This window comes from Oncorhynchus gorbuscha, linkage group LG11 (assembly GCF_021184085.1).
Source record: "Oncorhynchus gorbuscha isolate QuinsamMale2020 ecotype Even-year linkage group LG11, OgorEven_v1.0, whole genome shotgun sequence".
Lineage (NCBI taxonomy): Eukaryota > Metazoa > Chordata > Actinopteri > Salmoniformes > Salmonidae > Oncorhynchus > Oncorhynchus gorbuscha.
The window spans coordinates 10,760,667-10,788,268 of NC_060183.1; the positions used below are offsets into that span (position 1 = coordinate 10,760,667).

The window sequence follows — 27,602 nt, forward strand, 5'->3', positions numbered from 1 at the left end:
TTTTTTAACCTTTATTTAACCAGGTTGGCAAGTTGAGAACAAGTTCTCATTTACAACTGCGACCTGGCCAAGATAAATCAAAGCAGTTCGACACAAACAACAACACAGAGTTACACATGGAGTAATAAGTATGTGTATGTGACAAATACATTTGATTTGATTTATTTCTATATTCCACAACTATTTTCAGCGTTGGAGGGAAAAAAACGCAACACCTTCCCGCGGCTATGCATCGCCCCAGTCATTGGTCAGTCTAAATGGTTGCCATTGGGAGTACCAGCCGCAGCGGTCATTTCAACAACCTGGACTGTCAGAACACGGGTGTCACATAGTGTTTAGAACCAGCTCCAAATGTGTGTTGGTTAGGAATCTCTCTGAGAACTGAGATACACTAATTGTATATATTAAAACGTATTGCTTTGTGATGTTTGTTTGGCATTCAACGTCGCATGCTTTTATAGAGTTGTTTAAAACTCTTTAGAGGTTACAGGTCGTTGGGTTAGGTTGCCTGGCTGACTGTAACTATACCAACATCCCTATATCAAATTCTGTGTTAAGTCAGATTGGCTTGAATGGCTTGTCATGTGGCCCTGTACAACATGCCTCTAGTAGGTCTCCTCTGTTTCTATACAACAGGCCTCTAGTAGGTCTCCTCTGTTTCTATACAACAGGCCTCTAGTAGGTCTCCTCTGTTTCTGAACAACAGGCCTCTAGTAGGTCTCCTCTGTTTCTATATAACAGGCCTCTAGTAGGTCTCCTCTGTTTCTATATAACAGGCCTCTAGTAGGTCTCCTCTGTTTCTGAACAACAGGCCTCTAGTAACAACAGGCCTCTAGTAGGTCTCCTCTGTTTCTATATAACAGGCCTCTAGTAGGTCTCCTCTGTTTCTATACAACAGGCCTCTAGTAGGTCTCCTCTGTTTCTATATAACAGGCCTCTAGTAGGTCTCCTCTGTTTCTGAACAACAGGCCTCTAGTAGGTCTCCTCTGTTTCTATATAACAGGCCTCTAGTAGGTCTCCTCTGTTTCTATATAACAGGCCTCTAGTAGGTCTCCTCTGTTTCTATATAACAGGCCTCTAGTAGGTCTCCTCTGTTTCTATACAACAGGCCTCTAGTAGGTCTCCTCTGTTTCTATACAACAGGCCTCTAGTAGGTCTCCTCTGTTGAACAACAGGCCTCTATACAACAGGCCTCTAGTAGGTCTCCTCTGTTTCTATACAACAGGCCTCTAGTAGGTCTCCTCTGTTTCTGAACAACAGGCCTCTAGTCTCCTCTGTTTCTATATAACAGGCTGGTCTCCTCTGAACAACAGGCCTCTAGTAGGTCTCCTCTGTTTCTATATAACAGGTCTCTCTCTGTTTCTGAACAACAGGCCTCTAGTAGGTCTCCTCTGTTTCTATATAACAGGCCTCTAGTAGGTCTCCTCTGTTTCTGAACAACAGGCCTCTAGTAGGTCTCCTCTGTTTCTATACAACAGGCCTCTAGTAGGTCTCCTCTGTTTCTGAACAACAGGCCTCTGGTAGGTCTCCTCTGTTTCTATACAACAGGCCTCTAGTAGGTCTCCTCTGTTTCTGAACAACAGGCCTCTAGTAGGTCTCCTCTGTTTCTGAACAACAGGCCTCTAGTAGGTCTCCTCTGTTTCTATAGGTCTCCTCTGTTTCTGAACAGGCCTCTAGTAGGTCTCCTCTGTTTCTGAACAACAGGCCTCTAGTAGGTCTCCTCTGTTTCTGAACAACAGGCCTCTAGTAGGTCTCCTCTGTTTCTATATAACAGGCCTCTAGTAGGTCTCCTCTGTTTCTGAACAGGCCTCTAGTAGGTCTCCTCTGTTTCTATACAACAGGCCTCTAGTAGGTCTCCTCTGTTTCTATATAACAGGCCTCTAGTAGGTCTGCTACGTTTCTGTGCCGGTGCATTGTGATAGTCGGTCTAATCTTCATGTCAAGATGGTTCGTACAACACCTGAAAGTAGTCGGTGTACTGGATTGTAGTAAATACTTTTTGTGTGAATGTTTTACCGGTAATGTTCAAGGTTAAGTACACCCGCCTCTCATACTGTTGTCGACAGTAGAACCTTTTGCGGCAAAACAAAAGTTAGACGCAAGCAACACCCTAGAACTCCCTGCCTCTCCCTCAATCAAGAAGCAAGGCAAAGTGATGTTTGGATTGGCAACATTGGCAAAAACCAGGGAAGGGAGGGAGGGGGAGGGTGTTTTGCAACATATCTATTCCTCTGGAGATAACTAAACCATTGTCAGTCCCAAATGTGGTTTATATCGGCAGGATTGTGTTCTGTTTAAATTATGCCCTTTCCAAACAGTCAGTTGGGGAGGAGAAGGCTATTTTAACACATCTGAGTCATCGTATGCCAGTCAAAGGTCTGGATACAGTACGAGCAGGAACAGGAGTTTTGAGGTACTATTGAGCTCCTGTTCTCTCTGGTTGCTGAATAAGCCTGTTTGACGTGTGTTCAGTCCTCTGTGGACCAGAGAGTCTCGGTCTCCTGAGTCTTAAGATCCCATAGATATACTGCCTTAGTCTTGACCTGGGTCTCCTGGGCTGTGTGTGGACACTGGACAGTGGGTTTCTCCAGTAAGAGCAGGTCTAGCCACAGGAGTTGTGTAACCTTTAACAGCTGGTCTGGTCGGGGCAGAGGTCATATCCCCTCCAAGGTGAACAGTAACAGATGCAGAGTTCATGTATGTAGCTCTTTTCAATAGAGCTGTTGGTAATACAATATATTGTGGTCATATTTACATATACTGTATTCCACAGTGTCATATTTATATATACAGTATTCCACAGTGTCATATTTACATATACTGTATTCCACAGTGTCATATTTATATATACTGTATTCCACAGTGTCATATTTACATATACAGTATTCCACAGTGTCATATTTATATATACAGTATTCCACAGTGTCATATTTACATATACAGTATTCCACAGTGACATATTTACATATACAGTATTCCACAGTGTCATATTTACATATACAGTATTCCACAGTGTCATATTTACATATACTGTATTCCACAGTGTCATACTTATATATACAGTATTCCACAGTGTCATATTTACATATACTGTATTCCACAGTGTCATATTTATATATACAGTATTCCACAGTGTCATACTTATATATACAGTATTCCACAGTGTCATATTTACATATACAGTATTCCACAGTGTCATATTTACATATACAGTATTCCACAGTGTCATATTTACATATACTGTATTCCACAGTGTCATATTTATATATACAGTATTCCACAGTGTCATATTTACATATACTGTATTCCACAGTGTCATATTTACATATACAGTATTCCACAGTGTCATATTTACATATACAGTATTCCACAGTGTCATATTTACATATACTGTATTCCACAGTGTCATATTTACATATACTGTATTCCATTACATTACATTACATTTAAGTCATTTAGCAGACGCTCTTATCAGTGTCATACTTATATATACTGTATTCCACAGTGTCATATTTACATATACTGTATTCCACAGTGTCATACTTATATATACAGTATTCCACAGTGTCATATTTACATATACTGTATTCCACAGTGTCATATTTATATATACAGTATTCCACAGTGTCATATTTACATATACAGTATTCCACAGTGTCATACTTATATATACTGTATTCCACAGTGTCATATTTATATATACTGTATTCCACAGTGTCATATTTATATATACTGTATTCCACAGTGTCATATTTATATATACTGTATTCCACAGTGTCATATTTACATATACTGTATTCCACAGTGTCATATTTACATATACAGTATTCCACAGTGTCATATTTACATATACAGTATTCCACAGTGTCATATTTATATATACAGTATTCCACAGTGTCATATTTACATATACTGTATTCCACAGTGTCATATTTACATATACTGTATTCCACAGTGTCATATTTATATATACTGTATTCCACAGTGTCATATTTATATATACTGTATTCCACAGTGTCATATTTATATATACAGTATTCCACAGTGTCATATTTATATATACTGTATTCCACAGTGTCATATTTACATATACTGTATTCCACAGTGTCATATTTACATATACTGTATTCCACAGTGTCATATTTACATATACTGTATTCCACAGTGTCATATTTATATATACAGTATTCCACAGTGTCATATTTACATATACAGTATTCCACAGTGTCATATTTACATATACTGTATTCCACAGTGTGGGAAACTGCATGCAACTCTTCTTTAATACACACAAACCCTTGTCAGGTGTAAAACGCACACCCTGGTCAGAATGTGTTAACCCCAGAGAGAGGGTTAACCCCAGAGAGAGGTTTGACCCCAGAGAGAGGTTTGACCCCAGAGGAGAGGTTTGACCCCAGAGAGAGGTTTGACCCCAGAGAGAGGTTTGACCCCAGAGAGAGGTTTGACCCCAGAGAGAGGTTTGACCCCAGAGAGAGGTTTGACCCCAGAGAGAGGTTTGACCCCAGAGAGAGGTTTGACCCCAGAGAGTGCCCCCAACAGTGTTATAACTCCAGTCCTCTAGTACCCCAACAGTGTTTATAACTCCAGTACCCCAACAGTGTTATAACTCCAGTCCTCCAGTACCCCAACAGTGTTATAACTCCAGTCCTCTAGTACCCCCAAAAGTGTTATAACTCCAGTCCTCTAGTATCCCCAACAGTGTTATAACTCCAGTCCTCTAGTACCCCCAACAGTGTTATAACTCCAGTCCTCCAGTCCTCTCAACAGAACACACGTGTGTTGTAGCCCTGGACAAACATACCTGATTCAACTCATTGAGGGCTTGATGATTACCTGACAAGTTGAATCAGGTGCTCTTGTTTGGGGCTGTAACAAAAATATGTGCTGATGTGGGGACTGGAGGACTGGAGCTGGGAAGCACTGTTGGGGCACTGGAGGACTGGAGCTGGGAACTACTGGAGGACTGGAGCTGGGAACCACTGTTGAGGTACTGGAGGACTGGAGCTGGGAACCACTGTTGGGGTACTGGAGGACTGGAGCTGGGAACTACTGGAGGACTGGAGCTGGGAACCAATGTTGAGGTACTGGATGACTGGAGCTGGGAACCACTGTTGGGGTACTGGAGGACTGGAGCTGGGAACCACTGTTGGGGTACTGGAGGACTGGAGCTGGGAACTACTGGAGGACTGGAGCTGGGAACCACTGTTGAGGTACTGGAGGACTGGAGCTGGGAACCACTGTTGGGGTACTGGAGGACTGGAGCTGGGAATCACTGTTGGGGTACTGGAGGACTGGAGCTGGGAATCACTGTTGGGGTACTGGAGGACTGGAGCTGGGAACCACTGTTGGGGTACTGGAGGACTGGAGCTGGGAACCACTGTTGAGGTACTGGAGGACTGGAGCTGGGAACCACTGTTGGGGTACTGGAGGACTGGAGCTGGGAATCACTGTTGGGGTACTGGAGGACTGGAGTTGTGAAACTGTAGTACAGAACTCCAGGTCTTTGTGTTCATGTGACTGTTTCACGTAACCTCCAGGCAGTGTTCTGTTCTCTGACACTCCCAGGCTCAAGCCCACACAGGTAAGCCCAGCCTGGGAGGAATGTAGCCGGGAGGGGGCCTAACACACTCAGAGGTGTGGAGCTTTGAGCATTAAACACCAGGGGACGAGAGAGGGTGAGGGAGTTACCCTTACTGTTAGCTACTTACCTAAACTGGAGAGAGAGAGAGAGAGAGAGAGAGAGTGGGTGCAAATTAGAGGAGGGATCAAATCTCAGCAAACACACAAACTCGCTGGTTCTCTTTCCCGTCTCTCTCTCGCTCTGTCATTAAGACTGACAGTCAGGCGTACACACAGGCACGCACCTCGCCTCCAGGTTCAAGGGGGATAGAAGACGAGCGGACAAGAAAGAAGGGAAGAAAAAGAGGGGGAAAGTTGAGTCTCTCTCCCCTGTCATTACTCTCTTAGACGTGGAACTCGGACTTCAAGGCTGGAAGGGAGGGTTTTTTTCCCCCCAGACACCGGTGGATACTGACCTTACAGACGAGTGGAGAGGAAAACAAAAGGATTTAGTGATTCCCTTTTCTATTTTGTTTTTCTTTTTTGGGGGCTTGGATTGAGCAAGGCAGCTTTAAGAGGTTCGTTTGATCAGTAATCTCTTTAACAAGGCTATAAAAACTCACTAATTTCTCCCATTGTTTTCACTGATCTACCACTTCTGTTCCAGCCTGCAAAGGTTAAGACGATAGTTATTTACTTGAAAATTTACAAAAGTAGTTTTATTCTATTCATTTTCTATTCAGGTGAGTCCTATTGAGATTAGAAGTCAGCAAGAGGCACGGGGCAGCGAGCACACAGCTGTGCATTTATAAGATCGTTTTGAATTTGTGTCAGCTACTCAGGTCAAGGGTCAATAAGTAAGTTGTCTAGCTCCTCTTAATGACATGCTAAGGATGAAGACCAAAATGTGACACAGATTAAAACAGTTATGCGAATTCAATTCTACAGATGAAATGGATTTACAACAGAAGATGCATCTGCTCTTAGAGAGAGTCATATAGAGGTTCAAAGCCTATACTGATACAAAATCCTTTCGTGTTTTTTTATTGCTATCAAACCATAGTTTGTAAGAGTTGTTGCAAAACAGCATGCTTCTCTTTGCACGTTAACAACTACTATTTAAGAGTCCTACCCCTCCCGCTCTGGTAACATAGACACAGCCAACTAGATTTACAGGGTAATGACAAGGTGCATTAGGACAGTCCAGACCACGAGGGACTCTCATTCTGATTGCAGCAGAATCAGAAACCACAGACAGACACAAGGTCACAGACATCGCTCCACTCTGAGGCAGCTGTTCCTATTTACCTGCCTGTGCTTAGATGGATCGATGGTGTGGTAATTAAGTAGCTGTTTTTCTACGGGGCTGACTGAATAGTTGAGGGTTGATTTACCTAGCTTTCCCCATCTGTGCCCCCTGTCACTGACGTGAGGACCCCTATTGATGTCATAACGGCTAGGTCCCCTCCCTCCGTTGGAATGTTCACCTGGTCACCGGGCAGATTATTGAGCTGGGACCACTGAACTAGCAACGTCTCTCTAACGAATCTATATTTTTTTATACGGCTGTATTTCACTAGTGTTGTTTATTGGAATCCTATTAAGCTGTTAGTCGCAATTTTCTGCGATCCAGATATTTAGTCATTTGGACCAACGGTGAGTTCAAACAAAACATTGTTTTTCCAAACTCTCAGGATTTGAACTTTCTCCATGAGAACTCTGACTGTACATGTTCTTCTTTGATGTGTTTTATAGTAGTTAACATGCGACCTTTAGAGGTCTCATATTTCTTCTCACAGTGAAGACACCATTTGTCCTGTTTTTCTCTCTTAATTAACTGGCTCAACCTAGTCAGTGATTAATGTGATAGGTAAACACACCTGTACTATACTATAGTAAGTGTTTTTCCTGCTCTGTTGTCCTGCTCTGTTGTCCTGCTCTGTTGCCCTGCTCTGTTGCCCTGCTCTGTTGCCCTGCTCTGTTGCCCTGCTCTGTTGCCCTGCTCTGTTGTCCTGCTCTGTTGCCCTGCTCTGTTGCCCTGCTCTGTTGCCCTGCACTGTTGCCCTGCACTGTTGCCGTGCACTGTTGCCGTGCACTGTTGCCCTGCTCTGCTGCCCTGCTCTGCTGCCCTGCTCTGTTGCCCTGCTCTGTTGTCCTGCTCTGTTGTCCTGCTCTGTTGTCCTGCTCTGTTGTCCTGCTCTGTTGTCCTGCTCTGTTGTCCTGCTCTGTTGTCCTGCTCTGTTGTCCTGCTCTGTTGCCCTGCTCTGTTGCTCTGCTCTGTTGCCCTGCTCTGTTGCCCTGCTCTGTTTTGGGGATGTGAAATTCCTGCTGGGTGAGCCAATGGTCAAAATACATTAAAAAAAAATATATATATATACAACAAAAAAAGAATAATAATTCTCCATAAAACAGTCTTCCTCCTCTGACTCAATTACTAGGATATCCTGTGCCACCAACTGTCAGCATCAGTGGCGGTTGGGGCCGTTTAAGATGAGGGAGGATGATTTGTATTATTTGTTTATGAACATGGCCTTATTTCTATCACAGCGTATTAGATGACTGTCATTCATATTCCATTCACCCAGTTCAATGTAACAGTGATAGGTTTAGGCTACTACATGTTACTCTAATTGTCCCTATACCCATCATGAGGTTGCTACAACCTAGCCTATGAATGAAAGTTTACAACGTAGGTGCCCAGATCAAGAGAATTTTGAGTAATCAAGGTGACAGACCGTGACATATTCCATACCGCCTTGCACAGTCTTGGCTGCATCAAGCTGATCTAGTGTTTAATCTTTAGTCAAACAGTTGCCAACAAGAGTTTCTATTCGTTTGCTTCCCTTTTAAGAAATCTTTTTCAACAGAATTGGTGCAATGAATACACCCCTTATCACACGTAAACACAGATAACTTTCATAGCAGCCACATACAAACAGCTTGTTGTACATATAATTCCTTCTCGCATCTATCTACGCACTCTCCTCCTTTCACCTTTTCCCTTCCCTTCTGGACTTCAGTGCATAACACATCAGCTGTCTGTGACAAGGCAAAAACACCTTTCCAAGCCAAACCTTCATATTATGACCGCTAACCGCAACACACAGCCTAGATCGTTGTCACTTCATCGTCAGCATAGCTACTAGAACTAACATGTTAGTAAACCATGCAGTACAGTATACAGTCAGCAGCAAGCAGTTTAGCAGTTACACCGGCAGGACCTGGTGGCAATAAATGAATCAGACTAGAAGCTTACCTTGACTTGGAAGAGTTCCAGTGTTGGATAGCCATAGCCAGCTAGCTAACATAGCATCCCTCTTTGTTTGAGTAGGCTAAACTAGCTAGCTGCATTCGATGCTAAGTAAATAAAAGTGAAAAAATATAGACATATCTTTCTTGCTTTCTTTCATTTTCAAAACTGTTCAACTATTGGTTTTCTCTCTGTGAGTCAACTACTCACCACATTAATGCACTGCAGTGCTAGCTAGTTGTAGCTTATGCTTTCAGTACTAGATTCATTCTCTGATCCTTTGATTGGGTGGACAACATGTCAGTTCATGCTTCAAGAGCTCTGATAGGTTGAGGACGTCCTCCAGAAGTTGTCATAATTACTGTGTAAGTCTATGGAAGGGGGTGAGAACCATGAGCCTCTTAGGGTTTGTATTGAAGTCAATGTACCCAGAGGAGAACAGAAGCTATCTGTCCTCCAGCTATACCATGGTGCTACTCTACAGAGTGCTGCTGAGGCTACTGTAGAGATACATTGCAAAACAGTGTTTTAATCAATTATTGTGTGACATGAATATATTTAGTATAGTTGTCTCTAAAAATGATAACTTTTTAAATGTTGCAATATTTTTTTTTTTTTTTACGAATTTCACTGAGGATGGTCCTCCCCTTCCTCCTCCGAGGAGCCTCCACTGGTCAGTATTTACTTAAAATGTAAGATTCTCTGGAGAAAAATCAGTGTGGATTCAGAATCACCAGAATTATTTGGCAAATGCATTTGCACGTATGGGAATTTAACCTGGTTAAATGGTGCTGCCAGAAACAGAATATAGACAGACAAATAAACAAATATACGGACAATATGTATAGACGCAGAATTTACACAATCCCACATACAGTATCTATGAACACTGAAGCTAAACACTACAGGCTACATTATAACACTAAAGCTTCATTATAACGTATTCATGTAGAGATGTATGAATAAAATAAACAATTACAGGATGATATGAGAAATATGAATCTGATTTATATATATATATATAACTACTGCATTAGACTGCAGCTCTTTGAGCACAACATTTACATTAATGTCTGGAGGAACATTCCCCCAAAAGTACAGTGAGCTCCAAAAGTATTGGGACAGTGTCACGTTTTTAGTTGTTTTGGCTCTGTATTCCAGCACTTTGGATTTGAAATGATACAATGACTAAGGGGTTAAAGTGCAGACTGTCAGCTTTCATTTGAGGGTCTTTCCGATCATATTGGGTGACCCGTTTAGAAATTACAGAACTTTTTGTACATAGCCCCCCCCCCCCCCCCCATTTAAGGGACCAAAAGTATTGGGAGAAATTCACTTGTGTGTATTAAAGTAGTCAAAAGTTTAGTATTTGGTCCCTTATTCATACCACGTAATGATTACATCAAGTTTGGTTTGTGACTCTATTTATCGTTAATCGGAATATAGTATGTTTCTAAACACTACATTAATGCTACCATGGTTACGGATAATCCTGAATGAATCGTGAATAATGAGTGAAAAAGAAAATGCTAACCAAAAATAATAAATACTAACTTCCCCTGTTATTGTAATATTGAGAGGTTGGCATGTCTTGGGGGTATGATATTTGTGCGTCTAATTGATTATTTACAATTAATTCACAGGACTATCCGTAATCCTGTGAACATCCACATGAATGTAGAAGTGTTTAAAAACATGTTATATTCTTATTTACAATAAGTGACCCCAATTTACCATTGAAACATATATTGAAACACAACCAAAGCAAACAGCAATTGAATCCAACAACTTTGTAGAGTCACAAGTTCTGATGTCATCATTGTGTTCTAGGAATATGGGACCAAACACTAAACTTCGGACGACTTTAATACACACATACAGTGGGGCAAAAAAGTATTTAGTCAGCCACCAATTGTGCAAGTTCTCCCACTTAAAAAGATGAGAGAGGTCTGTAATTTTCATCATAGGTACACTTCAACTATGACAGACAAAATGAGAGAAAAAAATCCAGAAAATCACATTGTAGGATTTTTAATGAATTTATTTGCACATTATGGTGGGAAATAAGTATTTGGTCAATAACAAAGTTCATCTCAATACTTTGTTATATACCCTTTGTTGGCAACGACAGAGGTCAAAAAGCACAATTGGTGGCTGACTAAATACTTTTTTGCCCCACTGTAAGTGAATGTGTTCCATTACTTTTGGTTCCCTAAAATGGGGGGGATTTTTTCTAAACAGAAACCCAATGTGGATTAAAATACTCTCAAATTAAAGCTGACAGTCTCTAATTTGAACCTCATAGTCATTATATCATTTACATTTACATTTAAGTCATTTAGCAGACGCTCTTATCCAGAGCGACTTACAAATTGGTGCATTCACCTTATGACATCCAGTAGAACAGTCACTTTACAATAGTGCATCTAAATCTTAAAGGGGGGGGTGAGAAGGATTACTTATCCTATCCTAGGTATTCCTTAAAGAGGTGGGGTTTCAGGTGTCTTTTTCAAATACAAAGTGTTGGAATACAGAAACTAATGTCACTGTCGCACTGCTTTTGGAGCTCTCTGTCTCTCACCGTCACTCTTCAGTGCTGTACCCATCCGGTGTCTCTGTGTTCTGTAGCAGGGTAAGGTCTGTGGGAAGGAGGCCACAGAGAGAACAGAGCCAGGTGGTTTGGCTAACACCGGAATATTTCTGTAGAGGAATACCCAGGTGCTGAGGTCACTTGGGAGGGAAATTACAATGCAGGAGGCTGATAAACGCTGCACAGGAGGCAATACTGGAGGCTGAAATACGAAGAGATTGATGAGACACTTTGAGTCAACTTGATGATACTCTGACCTCTCCCAGTAGAAGTTGCTTAAGGCGCACAGATTGGGGATCACCTGACCTCTCCAACGGAGTGGAAACACAAGACTGACCATCTATCAAGGAGAAACTGTAACCTGACCTCACCTGGTCATGAGTGCATCTATCCCGTGGTGAAGGTTGAAAGCTCATGACCTGTGTATGTATGTGTTGCAGGGGGGAGATGGGGAGATGGACGTTACATTTCTTGGTGGGGGTTGTACTTGCTGTCCTCACGGCCAGTAGCTACGCTGAAAAAGGTGAGAATAATTTGAATGAATCAAGTGATTTTTACATTGTATTATTACAGTGTGGACTTGGGATATTTTAATATGTCAATAGACACTAACTTGTTCATGCGGCTGAGTCATCTTTAGAATCCAAACTGGAATTCTATAATACTAAAAGGAAGAGAACAGAAAATGAATAGCTTCATGTTTCTGATGATTCTCTGTCCTGTAGTAAACCACTGTCTGGCTGCAAGGGCTAACACCTGTTCAGCATGCATCCAGTCTGGAAAGGGCTGTGCCTACTGCCCAGACGAGGTGAGAAGAAACTATTACTCAAGTTGCCCCCCCACACACACACACACACACACACATTTAGCGGTAAACACAAACGTGACCCGTGTGTTTGTGTTAACATACAGATCTTTGATAGTCCCCGCTGTGACCTTCTGGAGAACATCATAGACCACGGCTGTAATGGCGCAGTGACGGCCGAAGGCAGTATGTCAATGGAGAGAGTAAGTTCTGTCATCATCACAGTAATCCTGACGACATGGATTCATTAGTCTGCTCATCTGGTTACCACTGTAATATCATCATCCTCGTCGTTTGTCTGCAGTACATTCAACCCTCCTGTTGTTACAGTCACAAGCTTTTTGCTGAGGTTGGAGCACCGGTCCTAAAGTTTACCATGTTGCCATGATATATACATGACTCACTCTTCCCTCCATCCTTCCATCTCTCTCCCTCCCTCTCTCTCTCTCCCTCCATCCATCCTTTTATCTCTCTCTCCATCCCTCCATCTCTCTCCCTCCATCTCTCTCTCCCTCCATCCCTTTATCTCTCTCTCCTTTCATCCCTTTATCTCTCTCTCCTTTCATCCCTTTATCTCTCTCTCTCCATCCCTCCATCTCTCTCTCCCTCCATCCCTTTATCTCTCTCTCCCTCCATCTCTCTCTCCCTCCATCTCTCTCTCCCTCCATCCTTCCATCTCTCTTCCTTCCATCTCTCTCCCTCCATCCTTCCATCTCTCTCCCTCCATCTCTCTCTCCCTCCATCCCTTTACATCTCTCTCTCTCCATCCCTCCATCTCTCTCCCTCCATCTCTCTCCCTCCATCTCTCTCTCCCTCCATCTCTCTCCCTCCATCTCTCTCTCCCTCCATCCCTTTATCTCTCTCTCTCTCCATCTCTCTCCCTCCATCCATTTATCTCTCTCTCCCTCCATCCCTTTCTCTCTCTCCCTCCATCTCTCTCCCTCCATCCCTTTATCTCTCTCTCTCTCCATCCCTCCATCTCTCTCTCACCCTCCATCCCTTTATCTCTCTCTCTCTCCATCCCTCCATCTCTCTCTCTCTCTCTCCATCCCTTTATCTCTCTCTCTCCATCCCTTTATCTCTCTCTCTCCATCCCTTTATCTCTCTCTCCCTCCATCCCTTTATCTCTCTCTCTCTCCATCCCTCCATCTCTCTCTCTCTCTCTCCATCCCTTTATCTCTCTCTCTCCATCCCTTTATCTCTCTCCCTCCATCCCTTTATCTCTCTCTCTCCATCCTTCCATCTCTCTCCCTCCCTCCATCCCTCCATCTCTCTCCCTCCATCCCTCCATCTCTCTCCCTCCATCTCTCTCTCCCTCCATCCTTCCATCTCTCTCCCTCCATCCCTCTCTCTCTCTCCCTCCATCTCTCTCCATCCATCCCTCTCTCTCTCTCCCTCCATCCCTCCATCTCTCTCTCTCCCCATCCATCCATCCCTCTCTCTCCCTCCATCCCTCCATCCCTCCATCTCTCTCCCTCTCCATCTCTCTCTCCCTCCATCCCTCCATCTCTCTCTCCCTCCATCCCTCCATCTCTCTCTCTCCCTCCATCCCTCCATCTCTCTCTCCCTCCATCCCTCCATCTCTCTCTCCTCCATCCCTCCATCCCTCCATCTCTCCCTCCATCCCTCCATCTCTCTCTCCATCCCTCCATCTCTCTCATCCCTCCATCTCTCTCTCTCCCTCCATCCCTCCATCTCTCTCTCCCTCCATCTCTCTCTCTCCCTCCATCTCTCTCTCTCCCTCCATCTCTCTCTCTCCCTCCATCCCTCCATCTCTCTCTCTCTCTCCCTCCATCCCTCCATCTCTCTCTCCCTCCATCCCTCTCTCTCTCTCCCTCCATCCCTCCATCTCTCTCTCCCTCCATCCTTCCATCTCGCTCCCTCCATCCCTCTCTCTCCCTCCATCCCTTCATCTCTCTCCCTCCATCCCTCTCTCTCTCTCCCTCCATCCCTTCATCTCTCTCCCTCCATCTCTCTCTCCCGCCATCTCTCTCCCTCCATCCCTCTCCCTCCATCCCTCTATCTCTCTCTCCCTCCATCTCTCTCCCTCCATCCCTCCATCTCTCTCTCCCTCCATCTCTCTCCCTCCATCCCTCCATCTCTCTCTCCCTCCATCTCTCTCCCTCCATCCTTCCATCTCTCTCCCTCCATCCTTCCATCTCTCTCCCTCCATCCCTCTCTCTCTCTCTCTCCCTCCATCCCTCTCTCTCTCTCCCTCCATCCCTCTCTCTCTCTCTCTCCCTCCATCCCTCTCTCTCTCTCCCTCCATCCCTCTCTCTTTCTCCCTCCATCTCTCTCTCCCTCCATCTCTCTCTCTCTCCCTCCATCTCTCTCTCCCTCCATCTCTCTCTCTCCCTCCATCTCTCTCTCTCCCTCCATCCCTCCATCTCTCTCTCCCTCCATCTCTCTCTCCCTCCATCCCTCTATCTCTCTCTCCCTCCATCTCTCTCCCTCCATCCCTCTATCTCTCTCTCCCTCCATCTCTCTCCCTCCATCCCTTCATCTCTCTCCCTCCATCCCTTCATCTCTCTCCCTCCATCCCTTCATCTCTCTCCCTCCATCCCTCTCTCTCTCTCCCTCCATCCCTCTCTCTCCCTCCATCCCTCTCTCTCTCCCTCCATCCCTCTCTCTCTCCCTCCATCCCTCTCTCTCCCTCCATCTCTCTCTCCCTCCATCTCTCTCTCCCTCCATCTCTCTCTCCCTCCATCTCTCTCTCCCTCCATCCCTCCATCTCTCTCTCCCTACATCCCTCCATCTCTCTCTCCCTACATCCCTCCATCTCTCTCCCTCCATCCCTCCATCTCTCTCCCTCCATCCCTCAATCCCTCTCTAGAACCAGAAGATTGACATGTTGATGAAGCGCTCTCAGGTGGCCCCCCAGGATATGTCCATGACTCTGCTGCCGGGGGAGGAGAGGGAGATCGAGATGGAGGTGTTTGAACCAGCGAAAGGACCTCTGGACCTCTACATTCTCATGGACTTCTCCAACTCCATGAAGGATGATCTGGACAATCTCAAAAGGATGGGTGCTGAGCTGGGTAAGTTAGAGAGGGGGAACGATGAGTGGAATTGTAAAACCATTGACTTCAGTGTAGTACTGGGATAGTGTGGTTTGGTGATGTGTTCTGTTCCCTGTATAGCTGACTTGGTGGGGAAGCTGTCTGATGATTACACCATCGGTTTCGGCAAATTTGTGGACAAGGTGGTGGAACCCCAGACAGACATGAGACCGATCAAGTAAGAACTATTAGAATCCTCTCCATACAGACACAGATATACACACACAGACCCAAAGGTAAACATCACAGCCGTATGAAAAGGTCGGCATTTATACACTATTCATACTCATGGTCCCTCATTCTCTCTTCCTCTACCCCTTCCCCTCTCCTCCTCTTCCTCTACCCCTTCCCCTCTCCTCCTCTTCCTCTACCCCTTCCCCTCTCCTCCTCTTCCTCTACCCCTTCCCCTCTCCTCCTCTTCATCTACCCTTCCCCTCTCCTCTTCCTCTCCTCCTCCTCTTCCTCTCCTCTTCCTCTCCTCCTCTTCCTCTCTCCTCTTCCTCTCCCCCTTCCTCTTCCTCTCCCCATTCCCCTCTCCTCCTCTTCCTCTTCCTCTACCCCTTCCCCTCTCCTCCTCTTCCTCTACCCCTTCCCCTCTCCTCTTCTTCCTCTCCCCATTCCCCTCTCCTTCTCTTCCTCTACTCCTTCCCCTCTCCTCCTCTTCCTCTACCCCTTCCCCTCTCCTCCTCTTCCTCTCCCAACCCACCCCCCCCCCCCTTCCCTCCTCTTCCTCTCCAGACTGGCCCAGCCGTGGCCCAACAGCGACCCTCCCTTCTCATTCCGAAATGTGATCACTCTGACCCCTGACCTGCAGTCCTTCACCCAGAAGCTGCAGAAGGAGAGGATCTCAGGCAACCTGGATGCTCCAGAGGGGGGCTTCGACGCCATACTGCAGGCTACAGTCTGCGGGGTAGGACTATAGAGTTAGATTTACTAGAAAGGACAAGCAACCATCTTTGGTGTACCATTTGGGATGTTTGATTATTTGAAGCTTGTAAAGTTAACTGTGATGCACCACTGTGTGAATTTCTTCAGAAGGCTCTACATAATTAAATACAACTCTCTCCTTTACCTCCTTTCTTCTCCTCCACCTCTCTCTCTCTCTCTCTCTCTCTCTCTCTCTCTCTCTCTCTCTCTCTCTCTCTCTCTCTCTCTCTCTCTCTCTCTCTCACCCTACCCTCTCTTTCTCTCTCCCACTATCCTCTCTCCCCTCTTTCCCCCTCTCCTCACTCCCCCTATCCTCTCTCCCTCTTTGCACCTCTCCTCACTCCCCCTATCCTCTCTCCCTCTTTCCCCCTCTCCTCACTCCCCCTATCCTCTCTCCCTCTTTGCCCCTCTCCTCACTCCCCCTTATCCTCTCTCCCTCTTTCCCCCTCTCCTCACTCCCCCTACCCTCTCTCCCTCTTTGCCCCTCTCCTCACTCCCCCTTATCCTCTCTCCCTCTTTCCCCCTCTCCTCACTCCCCCTATCCTCTCTCCCTCTTTCCCCCTCTCCTCACTCCCCCTATCCTCTCTCCCTCTTTGCACCTCTCCTCACTCCCCCTATCCTCTCTCCCTCTTTCCCCCTCTCCTCACTCCCCCTATCCTCTCTCCCTCTTTGCCCCTCTCCTCACTCCCCCTTATCCTTTCCCCCTCTCCTCACTCCCCCTATCCTCTCTCCCTCTTTCCCCCTCTCCTCACTCCCCCTACCCTCTCTCCCCCTCTCCTCACTCCCCCTACCCTCTCTCCCCCTATCCTCTCTCCCTCTTTCCCCCTCTCCTCACTGCCCCTACCCTCTCTCCCATCCAGGAAAAGATCGGCTGGCGTGACCATGCCACCCACCTTCTGGTCTTCTCCACCGAGTCGGCCTTCCACTACGAGAGTGACGGTGCCAACGTGCTGGCTGGCATCATGCCACGCAATGACGAGCAGTGCCACCTGGACCCCGATGGGAAATACACAGAGGACACCAGGCAGGACTACCCTTCTGTGCCCACCCTGGTCCGCCTGCTGGGCAAACACAACATCATCCCCATCTTTGCCGTCACAAACCACTCCTTCACCTACTATGAGGTAAGAGCTACTACTCACCATACTAACCTGAACCCTGCACCTTACTAACCTGAACCCTGCACTATACTAACCTGAACCCTGAACCATACTAACCTGAACCCTGCATCTTACTAACCTGAACCCTGCACCTTACTAACCTGAACCCTGCACCTTACTAACCTGAACCCTGCACTATACTAACCTGAACCCTGCACCATACTAACCTGAACCCTGCACTATACTAACCTGAACCCTGCACCTTACTAACCTGAACCCTGCACCTTACTAACCTGAACCCTGCACTATACTAACCTGAACCCTGCACCTTACTAACCTGAACCCTGCACCTTACTAACCTGAACCCTGCACTATACTAACCTGAACCCTGCACCATACTAACCTGAACCCTGCACCATACTAACCTGAACCCTGCACTATACTAACCTGAACCCTGCACCTTACTAACCTGAACCCTGCACTATACTAACCTGAACCCTGCACTATACTAACCTGAACCCTGCACCTTACTAACCTGAACCCTGCACTATACTAACCTGAACCCTGCACCTTACTAACCTGAACCCTGCACCTTACTAACCTGAACCCTGCACCTTACTAACCTGAACCCTGCACTATACTAACCTGAACCCTGAACCATACTAACCTGAACCCTGCATCTTACTAACCTGAACCCTGCACCTTACTAACCTGAACCCTGCACCTTACTAACCTGAACCCTGCACTATACTAACCTGAACCCTGCACCATACTAACCTGAACCCTGCACTATACTAACCTGAACCCTGCACCTTACTAACCTGAACCCTGCACCTTACTAACCTGAACCCTGCACTATACTAACCTGAACCCTGCACCTTACTAACCTGAACCCTGCACCTTACTAACCTGAACCCTGCACTATACTAACCTGAACCCTGCACCATACTAACCTGAACCCTGCACCATACTAACCTGAACCCTGCACCATACTAACCTGAACCCTGCACTATACTAACCTGAACCCTGCACCTTACTAACCTGAACCCTGCACTATACTAACCTGAACCCTGCACCTTACTAACCTGAACCCTGCACCATACTAACCTGAACCCTGCACTATACTAACCTGAACCCTGCACTATACTAACCTGAACCCTGCACCTTACTAACCTGAACCCTGCACCTTACTAACCTGAACCCTGCACTATACTAACCTGAACCCTGCACCATACTAACCTGAACCCTGCACCTTACTAACCTGAACCCTGCACCATACTAACCTGAAACCTGCATCTTACTAACCTGAACCCTGCACCTTACTAACCTGAACCCTGCACCTTACTAACCTGAACCCTGCACCATACTAACCTGAAACCTGCATCTTACTAACCTGAACCCTGCACTATACTAACCTGAACCCTGCACCATACTAACCTGAACCCTGCACCATACTAACCTGAACCCTGCACCATACTAACCTGAACCCTGCACCTTACTAACCTGAACCCTGCACCTTACTAACCTGAACCCTGCACCTTACTAACCTGAACCCTGCACCATACTAACCTGAACCCTGCACTATACTAACCTGAACCCTGCACCATACTAACCTGAACCCTGCACCATACTAACCTGAACCCTGCACCATACTAACCTGAACCCTGCATCTTACTAACCTGAACCCTGCACCTTACTAACCTGAACCCTGCACCTTACTAACCTGAACCCTGCACCATACTAACCTGAACCCTACTAACCTGAACCCTGCACCTTACTAACCTGAACATACTAACCTGAACCCTGCACCATACTAACCTGAACCCTGCACCTTACTAACCTGAACATACTAACCTGAACCCTGCACCTTACTAACCTGAACCCTGCACCTTACTAACCTGAACCCTGCACCTTACTCTAACCCTACAAACACATCATCATCCCCATTTTCCCTCCTAAATTATACTTATTCCACTGAGTTGAGCGACTGTCTGTTTCTGTGAGCACTTAACTCATCTGTAGCATTGCATATTTTTATTTATTTTACCTTTATTTAACCAGGCAAGTCAGTTAAGAATAAATTCTTATTTTCAATGACGGCCTAGGAACAGTGGGTTAACTGCCTGTTCAGGGGCAGAACGACAGATTTGTACCTTGTCAGCTCGGGGGTTTGAACTCGCAACCTTCCGGTTACTAGTCCAACACTCTAACCACTAGGCTACCCTGATAACCCCTTCATGTTTTGTGGGTTCTCCTGTATAGAAGCTTCATGAGTATTTCCCCATCGCTGAGCTGGGCTTGCTACAGGAAGACTCCGCTAACATCCTCAATATCCTGGAGAAAGCTTTCGAGGTAAGAATGGGCCTGTTTAAAGTTAACAAGTGTTTGCGCGATGGACACATGAATTAGATTTGATTCCCCTTGATGTATCCCCTCTAAGGGCTATTGGGAAAGCCAGATGTCCTAATACTACTGTCCGTCTTCTCAGAATATCCGTTCTAAGATCAGCATCCGTGCGGAGGACAGACCTAAAGCTATAGAAGCTCAGGTCCTGTCTTACAGTGGCAATGTTGCACAAGCCGGAACCTTCAAAGTCAAGCCTGGGCAAATAGTAAGAAACACTAACATGTCTCACTCACTAAATCACTCACTAAATCACTCACTAAATCACTCACTAAATCACTCACTCAAATCACTCACTCAAATCACTCACTAAATCACTCACTCACTCACTAAAATCACTCACTAAATCACTCACTAAATCACTCACTCAAATCACTCACTCAAATCACTCACTAAATCACTCACTCACTAAATCACTCACTAAATCACTCACTAAATCACTCACTAAATCACTCACTAAATCACTCACTAAATCACTCACTCAAATCACTCACTAAATCACTCACTAAATCACTCACTAAATCAATCACTCACTAAATCACTCAAAATCACTCACTCAAATCACTCACTAAATCACTCACTAAATCACTCACTAAATCACTCACTAAATCACTAAATCACTCACTAAATCAATCACTCAAATCACTCACTCAAATCACTCACTAAATCAATCACTAAATCACTCAACTCACTCACTAAATCACTCACTAAATCACTCACTAAATCACTCACTAAATCACTCACTAAATCACTCACTAAATCAATCACTAAATCAATCACTAAATCAAACACTCAAATCACTCACTAAATCACTCAACTCACTCACTAAATCACTCACTAAATCACTCACTCACTCACTAAATCACTCACTAAATCACTCACTCACTCACTCACTAAATCACTCACTAAATCACTCACTAAATCACTCACTCAAATCACTCACTCAAATCACTCACTAAATCACTCAACTCACTCACTAAATCACTCACTAAATCACTCACTCACTCACTAAATCACTCACTCACTCACTCACTAAATCACTCACTCACTCACTAAATCACTCACTAAATCACTCACTAAAATCACTCACTAAATCACTCACTAAATCACTCAACTCACTCACTAAATCACTCACTAAATCACTCAACTCACACACACGCACACCCATTAACCCATTCTGTGTTTTCTAGGGGAAGTTTAAGGTGCGTGTCAAAGCCAGTGAGATGGTTGGGGAGCAACATGTGTGCAGTCTGGAGCAGGGTGACAAAAAGGGGAAGATGAGAGTCAAACCGACAACCTTCAGCACAGCTCTGAACATCAACGCCGAAGTGCTCTGTAAAACCTGCGACTGTGAGAAGGTATGAAGATACACACACACACACACACACACACACACACACACACACACACACACACACACACACACACACACACACACACACACACACACACACACACACACACACACACACACACACACACACACACACACACACACACACATAAACGCTCAAACGTGTTTTTGGAATCTAACTCGGTCTTTCCATCTCTGCTTCCCTCAGAATCCATTTCGAAACGCAGTGAGGTGTACAGGCCACGGAGACCTGGTCTGTGGGAAGTGCAAGTGCAACGACGGCTGGTGAGACAAACACAACCGAAGCTACTTTCACATTAGAAAATAACAGTCATGGATTGGATTTATAGGGAAGCAGGGAAACTCGCCTCTCCCACCACCGAGTGATGCACAGATCAACTGGTATGGTAGAGAGATGAGGAGATATATACATCAACTGCTATGGTAGAGAGATGAGGAGATATATACATCAACTGCTATGGTAGAGAGATGAGGAGATATATACATCAACTAGTATGGTAGAGAGATGAGGAGATATATACATCAACTGGTATGGTAGAGAGATGAGGAGATATATACATCAACTGGTATGGTAGAGAGATATATACATCAACTGGTATGGTAGAGAGATATACATCAACTGGTATGGTAGAGATATATACATCAACTGGTATGGTAGAGAGACAAGGAGATATATACATCAACTGGTATGGTAGAGAGATGAGGAGATATATACATCAACTGGTATGGTAGAGAGATATATATACATCAACTGGTATGGTAGAGAGATGAGGAGATATATACATCAACTGGTATGGTAGAGATATATACATCAACTGGTATGGTAGAGAGACAAGGAGAGATATACATCAACTGGTATGGTAGAGATATATACATCAACTACTATGGTAGAGAGATGAGGAGATATATACATCAACTGGTATGGTAGAGAGACAAGGAGAGATATACATCAACTGGTATGGTAGAGATATATACATCAACTACTATGGTAGAGAGATGAGGAGATATATACATCAACTGGTATGGTAGAGAGATATATATACATCAACTGGTATGGTAGAGAGATATATATACATCAACTGGTATGGTAGAGAGATGAGGAGATATATACATCAACTGGTATGGTAGAGAGATGAGGAGATATATACATCAACTGGTATGGTAGAGAGATATGTATACATCAACTGGTATGGTAGAGAGATATATATACATCAACTGGTATGGTAGAGAGATATGTATACATCAACTGGTATGGTAGAGAGATATATATACATCAACTGGTATGGTAGAGAGATGAGGAGATATATACATCAACTGGTATGGTAGATATATGAGGAGATATATACATCAACTACTATGATAGAGAGATATATACATCAACTGGTATGGTAGAGATATATACATCAACTGGTATGGTAGAGATATATACATCAACTGGTATGGTAGAGAGATGAGGAGATATATACATCAACTGGTATGGTAGAGATATATACATCAACTGGTATGGTAGAGAGATGAGGAGATATATACATCAACTGGTATGGTAGAGAGATATATACATCAACTAGTATGGTAGAGAGACGAGGAGATATATACATCAACTGGTATGGTAGAGAGATGAGGAGATATATACATCAACTGGTATGGTAGAGAGATGAGGAGATATATACATCAACTGGTATGGTAGAGAGATGAGGAGATATATACATCAACTAGTATGGTAGAGAGATATATACATCAACTACTATGGTAGAGAGATGAAGAGATATATACATCAACTACTATGGTAGAGAGATGAAGAGATATATACATCAACTAGTATGGTAGAGAGATATATACATCAACTGGTATGGTAGAGATATATACATCAACTGGTATGGTAGAGAGATGAGGAGATATATACATCAACTGGTATGGTAGAGAGATGAGGAGATATATACATCAACTACTATGGTAGAGAGATGAAGAGATATATACATCAACTAGTATGGTAGAGAGATATATACATCAACTGGTATGGTAGAGAGATATATACATCAACTGGTATGGTAGAGAGATGAGGAGATATATACATCAACTACTATGGTAGAGATATATACATCAACTGGTATGGTAGAGAGATGAGGAGATATATACATCAACTGGTATGGTAGAGATATATACATCAACTGGTATGGTAGAGATATATACATCAACTGGTATGGTAGAGAGATATATACATCAACTGGTATGGTAGAGAGATGAGGAGATATATACATCAACTGGTATGGTAGAGATATATACATCAACTGGTATGGTAGAGAGATGAAGAGATATATACATCAACTGGTATGGTAGAGAGATGAGGAGATATATACATCAACTACTATGGTAGAGAGATGAAGAGATATATACATCAACTAGTATGGTAGAGAGATATACATCAACTGGTATGGTAGAGAGATGAGGAGATATATACATCAACTGGTATGGTAGAGATATATACATCAACTGGTATGGTAGAGAGATATACATCAACTGGTATGGTAGAGAGATGAGGAGATATATACATCAACTGGTATGGTAGAGAGATATACATCAACTGGTATGGTAGAGAGATATATACATCAACTGGTATGGTAGAGAGATATATACATCAACTGGTATGGTAGAGAGATGAGGAGATATATACATCAACTGGTATGGTAGAGAGATGAGGAGATATATACATCAACTGGTATGGTAGAGATATATACATCAACTACTATGGTAGAGAGATATACATCAACTGGTATGGTAGAGAGATGAGGAGATATATACATCAACTGGTATGGTAGAGAGATATATACATCAACTGGTATGGTAGAGATATATACATCAACTACTATGGTAGAGATATATACATCAACTGGTATGGTAGAGAGATGAGGAGATATATACATCAACTGGTATGGTAGAGAGATGAGGAGATATATACATCAACTACTATGGTAGAGATATATACATCAACTGGTATGGTAGAGAGATGAGGAGATATATACATCAACTACTATGGTAGAGAGATGAGGAGAAATATACATCAACTACTATGGTAGAGACAGAACATTAGTATAAATCTTTCTCCCCAGGCTGGGTCCGTTCTGTAACTGCTCTGCCAGCGCGTCGACGGATCCGGGCACTTCCTGTCGGGGTCCTGGCGTGGAGGAGCCGTGTTCTGGCCGAGGAGATTGCCTGTGTGGAGCGTGTGTTTGTTACAACACGGACCAGTACGAGGGGTCCCTCTGTCAGTTTGACAAGTCCCAGTGTCAACGATACGGAGGTTTCCTCTGCAACGGTGAGTGTGGGGCCGTCATCATCATCTCAGAAAGCAAGCTCGTCACATCGCTTTGGAATAACGCTGTCTCTCAGAAGACAACATTGCGGCTGTCGTAAGGAGTGGACAACTGTGTCATCAATACCCTTTGTGGTCCCTAAACTTCTATGTGAGTGTATGTGAAAGTGTCAAGCACTTGAAGTAGATTCTAACCTTTTCTCTGTCTTTCTCTCCATTTTAGACCGTGGTCGCTGCTTCATGGGCCAGTGTGCATGTGCAGAGGGCTGGGAGGGACCGGCCTGTGAGTGTCCCATGAGCAACCAGACCTGTCTGGACACAAATGGGGTGAGCACTACATAATCTCTCTCCCTCTGTTTCTCTGTGTCTCTTCCTTTCTTTCTTTTTCTCTCTCCCTCTCTCTCCCTCTCTCATTCCCCCTCTCTCATTCCCTCTCTCTCATTCCCTCTCTCTCTCCCTCTCTCATTCCCTCTCTCTCTCTCTCTCTCTCTCTCTCCCCCTCTCTCATTCCCTCTCTCCCCCTCTCTCATTCCCTCTCTCCCATTCTCTCTCTCTCTCTCTCGCTCTCTCTCTCTCGCTCGCTCACGTTCTCTCTCTCCCTCTCTCTCCGTCTCTCGCTCTCTCTCTCTCTCTCTCATTCCAGATTTCTACAATATTGTTGGTCATGACTGATCTAACCACTATCCCCAACCCCACCTCTCTCAGGGCGTCTGTAACGGGCGGGGTGTGTGTAAGTGTGGTCGCTGTGAGTGCCAGGACTCTGGCCTGGCCTTGACCCCCACCTGCGAGGCTAACTTCCAGGCCCAGCTGGGGATGTGTGAGGACAAGAGGAGCTGTGTCCAGTGTCAGGCCTGGAAGACCGGAGAGAAGAAGGACAGCGACAAGTGCGACCAGTGCCAGTTCAAAGTGGTCATGGTGGAAGAGCTCAAGGAAAATAAAGAGGTGATTGAGGCGTGTAGTTTCCGCGACGAGGATGACGACTGTACGTACCACTACACCGTGGACTATCCTGAGGACCAGACTGTTAAGGACCTGGAGGTCCAGGTGCTCAAGAAGAAAGGTGAGACAACGTTCAGATCTTTCTGCCTTGGTTTATGTGACGTCAATGCCATTATGGGGGTTGCCTGCTCTGTTACGGACGAGCTCACCGCGTGGTGACCTGCATCCTGGTTGTGATGTTGTTGTGGTCCGTCCCCTTAGACTGTCCCCCTGCTGGCTTCCTGTGGCTGATCCCTCTCATCATGTTCCTCATGCTACTGCTGGGTCTACTGTCGCTCTGCTGTTGGAAGTACTGCGCCTGCTGCAAGGTAATGTCCAGACACAACCATAACATGACCTTTAAAACAACCAACCATGGCCTTTGCCATACTATGAAGGAAATTATCTCTCTATTTGCCTCTCTCATTCTCTTTCAGTCCTGTCTTGCTTTGCTGCCATGCTGTGGAAGAGGTGAGTGAAATATCCTTCAGTGCCTGTTACAGTTTCTGTGCCATGTTTCCAGGCCGTGTTACATTGTGTTCTCCTATGTGTGTCCTTGTGTCTTCAGGTCGAACGGTCGGCTTTAAGGAAAATCAGTACATGCTCCGCCAGTCCATGCTCACCTCTGACCACTTAGACACGCCCCTAGTGAGGACCGGCCCACCCAAGAGCACCGACGTGGTTCGCTGGAAGATCACTGACAATGTCCACCGATCGCCCAATCATCCGCTTGCGCAGGTTCAGCCCAACCCCAAAGAGACCAGTGAGTGTAAAATGTTTCAAATTCCAGCTCTCCTATTGGATGGAGTTATCACTAGAACTTCCTGGTTTACATTGTTATGAAAACCGAACCATAAACCACCTCCTCTTCTCCCCCTCTTCTCTTCCTCCTCTCCTCCCCTCCTCTTCTTGTCTTCCTCTCCTTCTCCTCCCCCTCCTCCTCTTGTATTCCTCTCCTCCTCTCCCTCCTCCTCCCCACCTCCTCTTATCCTCCCCTCCTCCCCACCTCCTCTTATCCTCCCCACCTCCTCTTCTCCTCTCCCTCTCCTCCTCCCCACCTCCTCTCCTCCTCCACTTCTCCTCCTTCTCCCCACCTCCTCTTATCCTCCCCTCCTCCCCACCTCCTCTTCTCCTCCCCACCTCCTCTTCTCCTCCTCTTTGTCCTCCATCTATAGTCCAGTTCCCTCTGTCTCTGCGTCTGAACAGGTTGTTCACAGACAGTCTGTCTCGCTCCGACGCCAGAGACACTGAGTTGCTACGCAGGGAGGTTGATGACAACGTGAGTGTGTGTGTGAGTGTGTGAGTGAATGTGTGTGTGAGCAAGCTGTGTATGTATACATTACTCTATGCTCATCCTTGTGACAGTGGGTTGTGTGTGTTCTCTGTTCAGCTGAATGAAGTGTACAAGCAGGTTCCTGGCACCCAGAGAGTTCAGAACACCACATTTAGGTGAGACACTAATTTCAACCTTTAATCCTTCCTGAATTTATTACAATAAAGCCATTACTTCTGAATGTTGTCTAAATCATGTTTTCTCATATCATCATTACTGATATTGTCTTTGTGTTTCAGATTACAGAGAAATGCTGGTAAAAGAGCTGACCACGCCATCGTAGACACCGTTCTGTCCGCTCCTCGCTCCAGCTACCCCAACATCGTCAAACTGACTGAGAAAAACGTCCAGTCTGGAAACTTCCAGGATCTCAAAGTGGTGCCGGGCTACTACACAGTGGCCACAGACAGAGGTGTGTGTGTGTCTGTGTGTGTGTGTGTCTGTGTGTGTGTGTGTGTCTGTGTGTGTGTGTGTCTGTGTGTGTGTGTGTGTGTGTGTGTGTGTGTGTGTGTGTGTGTGTGTGTGTGTGTGTGTGTGTGTGTGTGTGTGTGTGTGTGTGTGTGTGTGTGTGTGTGTGTGTGTGTGTGTGTGTGTCTGGGAGTTCCTAACTCACTCCCTCTCTCTGTCTGGCTCTCTACAGAGGCGGCTGGTGCCGTGGAGTTCCAAGAGGGGGTGGAGACGGTGGATGTGCACGTGCCGCTCTTCGTCAAGGAGGAAGATGATGATAAGAAGCAGCTGCAGGTGGAGGCGGTGGACGTTCCTCTGGGCATCGCTGAGATAGGGAAACGCTTCGTCAGCATCACTATCATCAAAGAACACGGTGAGAGCCAATCAGAGATATCTTATCTGACCCCTGACCTCTAATCTTACACGCACATACACGGTGCTTCAA

General features: G+C 45.2%; 1 protein-coding gene across 2 annotated transcripts in view; it reads left to right on the plus strand.

The window, feature by feature from the left end:
- Nucleotides 1-5,749: 5,749 nt before the first annotated feature.
- The window catches only part of LOC124048099 (integrin beta-4-like), a 40,536-nt gene continuing 18,683 nt past the window's right edge, over nucleotides 5,750-27,602 (plus strand). Inside the window, exons 1-22 of one of the 2 annotated variants that reach the window (XM_046368532.1) lie at nucleotides 5,750-6,158; nucleotides 11,861-11,943; nucleotides 12,146-12,228; nucleotides 12,333-12,428; nucleotides 15,059-15,263; nucleotides 15,366-15,462; nucleotides 16,023-16,194; nucleotides 17,072-17,335; nucleotides 19,574-19,663; nucleotides 19,800-19,922; nucleotides 20,905-21,072; nucleotides 21,277-21,353; nucleotides 24,197-24,402; nucleotides 24,623-24,726; nucleotides 25,105-25,459; nucleotides 25,600-25,706; nucleotides 25,815-25,848; nucleotides 25,946-26,140; nucleotides 26,553-26,656; nucleotides 26,768-26,826; nucleotides 26,950-27,122; nucleotides 27,351-27,530. In XM_046368532.1, the coding sequence (XP_046224488.1) occupies nucleotides 11,868-11,943; nucleotides 12,146-12,228; nucleotides 12,333-12,428; nucleotides 15,059-15,263; nucleotides 15,366-15,462; nucleotides 16,023-16,194; nucleotides 17,072-17,335; nucleotides 19,574-19,663; nucleotides 19,800-19,922; nucleotides 20,905-21,072; nucleotides 21,277-21,353; nucleotides 24,197-24,402; nucleotides 24,623-24,726; nucleotides 25,105-25,459; nucleotides 25,600-25,706; nucleotides 25,815-25,848; nucleotides 25,946-26,140; nucleotides 26,553-26,656; nucleotides 26,768-26,826; nucleotides 26,950-27,122; nucleotides 27,351-27,530 (2,968 nt within the window). In that variant the 5' untranslated portion in view covers nucleotides 5,750-6,158; nucleotides 11,861-11,867. The remainder of the gene's footprint in view (nucleotides 6,159-11,860; nucleotides 11,944-12,145; nucleotides 12,229-12,332; nucleotides 12,429-15,058; nucleotides 15,264-15,365; nucleotides 15,463-16,022; nucleotides 16,195-17,071; nucleotides 17,336-19,573; nucleotides 19,664-19,799; nucleotides 19,923-20,904; nucleotides 21,073-21,276; nucleotides 21,354-24,196; nucleotides 24,403-24,622; nucleotides 24,727-25,104; nucleotides 25,460-25,599; nucleotides 25,707-25,814; nucleotides 25,849-25,945; nucleotides 26,141-26,552; nucleotides 26,657-26,767; nucleotides 26,827-26,949; nucleotides 27,123-27,350; nucleotides 27,531-27,602) is intronic. The other variant, XM_046368533.1, reaches the window with a different exon arrangement.